The sequence below is a fragment of the Pan paniscus genome, chromosome 5 (genome assembly GCF_029289425.2).
Source record: "Pan paniscus chromosome 5, NHGRI_mPanPan1-v2.0_pri, whole genome shotgun sequence".
Lineage (NCBI taxonomy): Eukaryota > Metazoa > Chordata > Mammalia > Primates > Hominidae > Pan > Pan paniscus.
Window position 1 is genome coordinate 18,482,639 of NC_073254.2, and position 2,881 is coordinate 18,485,519.

The window sequence follows — 2,881 nt, forward strand, 5'->3', positions numbered from 1 at the left end:
GGTTGTGTTGGGGCCATAAGAAAGAATTACAGGCAGTGGTGCGCAGGTAACGTTCACGAGACGCCACAGCGGGGTAGCATCAGAGGCGGGAGGAGGAGGGTTGGAGAGCAGGGCTGTTGCAAGGCTCTCTGGGTGGCCGCAGCAGCTTGCGCTGCGCCCACATTGCTTCTGCGTGTTTACAGCTGGGCACGAGAAGGCTCAGCACGCACGCACAGCAGGTGTGGGCCCGCCCTCCACACCATGAAAACAGGAGCCCCGGCCAGCCACGGCTGGGCAGGGCCAGAAGCGCCTCCTCCGGGATCCTACCCGCGCTGGCCCGCCCCACAGGAGCACCGCCCCTACCAGGAGCCCGGAGCTCTTCCCAGGGCCCGCCTCCCCGCCAGGGGGCGATCCACCTCCACTTCCTGTTCCCGCAGCCGCCCTACCAGGAGCCTGGCACTCTCCTCAGGGCCCGCCTCCCCGCCAGGGGGCGCACCGCCTCCACTTCCTGTGTCCACGGCTGTCGCGAGAGCCCGGGACGAGTGGGCCTCTGCTCGTGGGTGGTTCTCGTGGAGGTCAGCTCCCGCGTGTCTCCGCTCGACAGGGTGCTTGGGCAGGTAAGGGTCCGCTCAGTAGCCCAACCCTCTCTGTATGCAGCTCCCCAAATTCAGCGCTGCGCTCAGGCATGGCAGCCACCCGTTACGTGGGGCCATTCGCATTTGCATTTATTGAGGTCAAATAAAATGCTGGAAATTGGTGCCTGGTGACACTGTCAGGTTGGTGGTTACCCTAGCAGGTCGGCCCAGCCCCTGAACGCTTCCATCACTGCCGAAAGCCCTGTGAGGAGGCGCAGAGCTGAGCATTCCCCGCCGTTGCGTGGGCCCCCCTCTACCTGCCGCGTTTTTCCTCTTTGCTGCAGAGCCCATCGGGTAGGCGCGGGCCATGGCGCAGTACAAGGGCACCATGCGCGAGGCAGGCCGTGCCATGCACCTCCTCAAGAAGCGCGAAAAGCAGCGGGAGCAGATGGAGGTGCTGAAGCAGCGCATCGCCGAGGAGACCATCCTCAAGTCGCAGGTGGACAAGAGGTTCTCGGCGCATTACGACGCCGTGGAGGCCGAGCTGAAGTCCAGCACGGTGGGCCTGGTGACCCTGAACGACATGAAGGCCCGGCAGGAGGCCCTGGTCAGGGAGCGCGAGCGGCAGCTGGCCAAGCGCCAGCACCTGGAGGAGCAGCGGCTGCAGCAGGAGCGGCAGCGGGAGCAGGAGCAGCGGCGCGAGCGCAAGCGTAAGATCTCCTGCCTGTCCTTTGCACTAGACGACCTCGATGACCAGGCCGACGCGGCCGAGGCCAGGCGCGCCGGAAACCTGGGCAAGAACCCCGACGTGGACACCAGCTTCCTGCCAGACCGCGACCGCGAGGAGGAGGAGAACCGGCTCCGAGAGGAGCTGCGCCAAGAGTGGGAGGCGCAGCGCGAGAAAGTGAAGGACGAGGAGATGGAGGTCACCTTCAGCTACTGGGACGGCTCGGGCCACCGGCGCACGGTGCGGGTGCGCAAGGGCAACACGGTGCAGCAGTTCCTGAAGAAGGCGCTGCAGGGGCTGCGCAAGGACTTCCTGGAGCTGCGCTCCGCCGGCGTGGAGCAGCTCATGTTCATCAAGGAGGACCTCATCCTGCCGCACTACCACACCTTCTACGACTTCATCATCGCCAGGGCGAGGGGCAAGAGCGGGCCGCTCTTCAGCTTCGATGTGCACGATGACGTGCGCCTGCTCAGCGACGCCACCATGGAGAAGGACGAGTCGCACGCAGGCAAGGTGGTGCTGCGCAGCTGGTACGAGAAGAACAAGCACATCTTCCCCGCCAGCCGCTGGGAGGCCTATGACCCCGAGAAGAAGTGGGACAAGTACACCATCCGCTAACACCCGCCTGCCAGAGCGGAAACCGGGGGTGGGGGGAGACACTCATTTCTAGGCCCCATCACCAGTCACTTGATTTCGTGACCTTGATTTCTTCCCCCAGATTTAATAAAGACAGAGGGTTCTCATGATTCACATTGGTTGTGCTATTGCTGATGTTATGCTTTGGTTGCTTGGTTGGTCTTTTCTGAGTATTTTAGTGTTGCTACCTGGATTTGCTGCATTGCTCTGCTGAGCTGTATTGAAACCATGACTGGGCCCACTGTCAGACAGAAATTAGAATAGGAGGCACATTTTTTACCTGGTGGTTATGAGCATGGACTTGGGGGCCACAGTGACTGAGTTTGATTCCCGACACAGCCTCCTCCTTGCTGTGTAGTTTTGGGTAAGCTTATTAAGCCCCCATGCCTCAGTTTGGTCACCTGTAAAAGGAAATAACAAGAGCACTTACTTTATAAGATTGATGTGAGTATTAAGTGAATTAATATTTGTAAAACGCTTAGCTCTTAATAAATGTTTCTGTTGTTATTATTATGGTTTTGGTTAATTTATTTAAAGGACTGCAATGACCTAGTTCAGAACCATTTGAGGGCAAAGGTGGACCTGCCCATCACTGGTCCCAGGATCAGCAGTTGCCAGCAGGAGGGGGCTAGCAAAGGTTGGGGAGCAGCCCCCCTCTAGTGGGCTTTAGCTGGGTTGTTTAGCCCAGAAGTTAGGAGGACAGTGAGCTAATGCAAGTAGCCTGCAGGGTCAGTATCATTGATTTTCCTTTTGCTCCAATATGACTCCACAGGGCACAGTTACAGATCCTGTCTTCATTGAAAATGTTTGTATTTTATTCATTGTGGATTATTTCTGTTAATTTTGATTTTTAAAAATATTGTATTCAGGCCGGGTGTGGTGGCTCATGCTTGTAATCCTAGCACTTTGGGAGGCCGAGGTGGGTGGATCACCTGAGGCCAAGAGTTCGGGACCAGCCTGGCCA

The 2,881-nt window shown here is 58.4% G+C and overlaps 1 protein-coding gene across 1 annotated transcript; it reads left to right on the forward strand.

Annotated features, from left to right (window-relative positions):
- Nucleotides 1–231: 231 nt before the first annotated feature.
- On the forward strand, nt 232–2,430 carry FAM50B (family with sequence similarity 50 member B). Its single transcript, XM_003806703.7, has 2 exons — nt 232–596; nt 899–2,430. The coding sequence occupies exon 2, from the start codon at nt 922–924 to the stop codon at nt 1,897–1,899; it is 978 nt and encodes a 325-aa protein (XP_003806751.1). The 5' UTR covers nt 232–596; nt 899–921; the 3' UTR covers nt 1,900–2,430.
- The last annotated feature ends 451 nt before the right edge of the window (nt 2,431–2,881 follow it).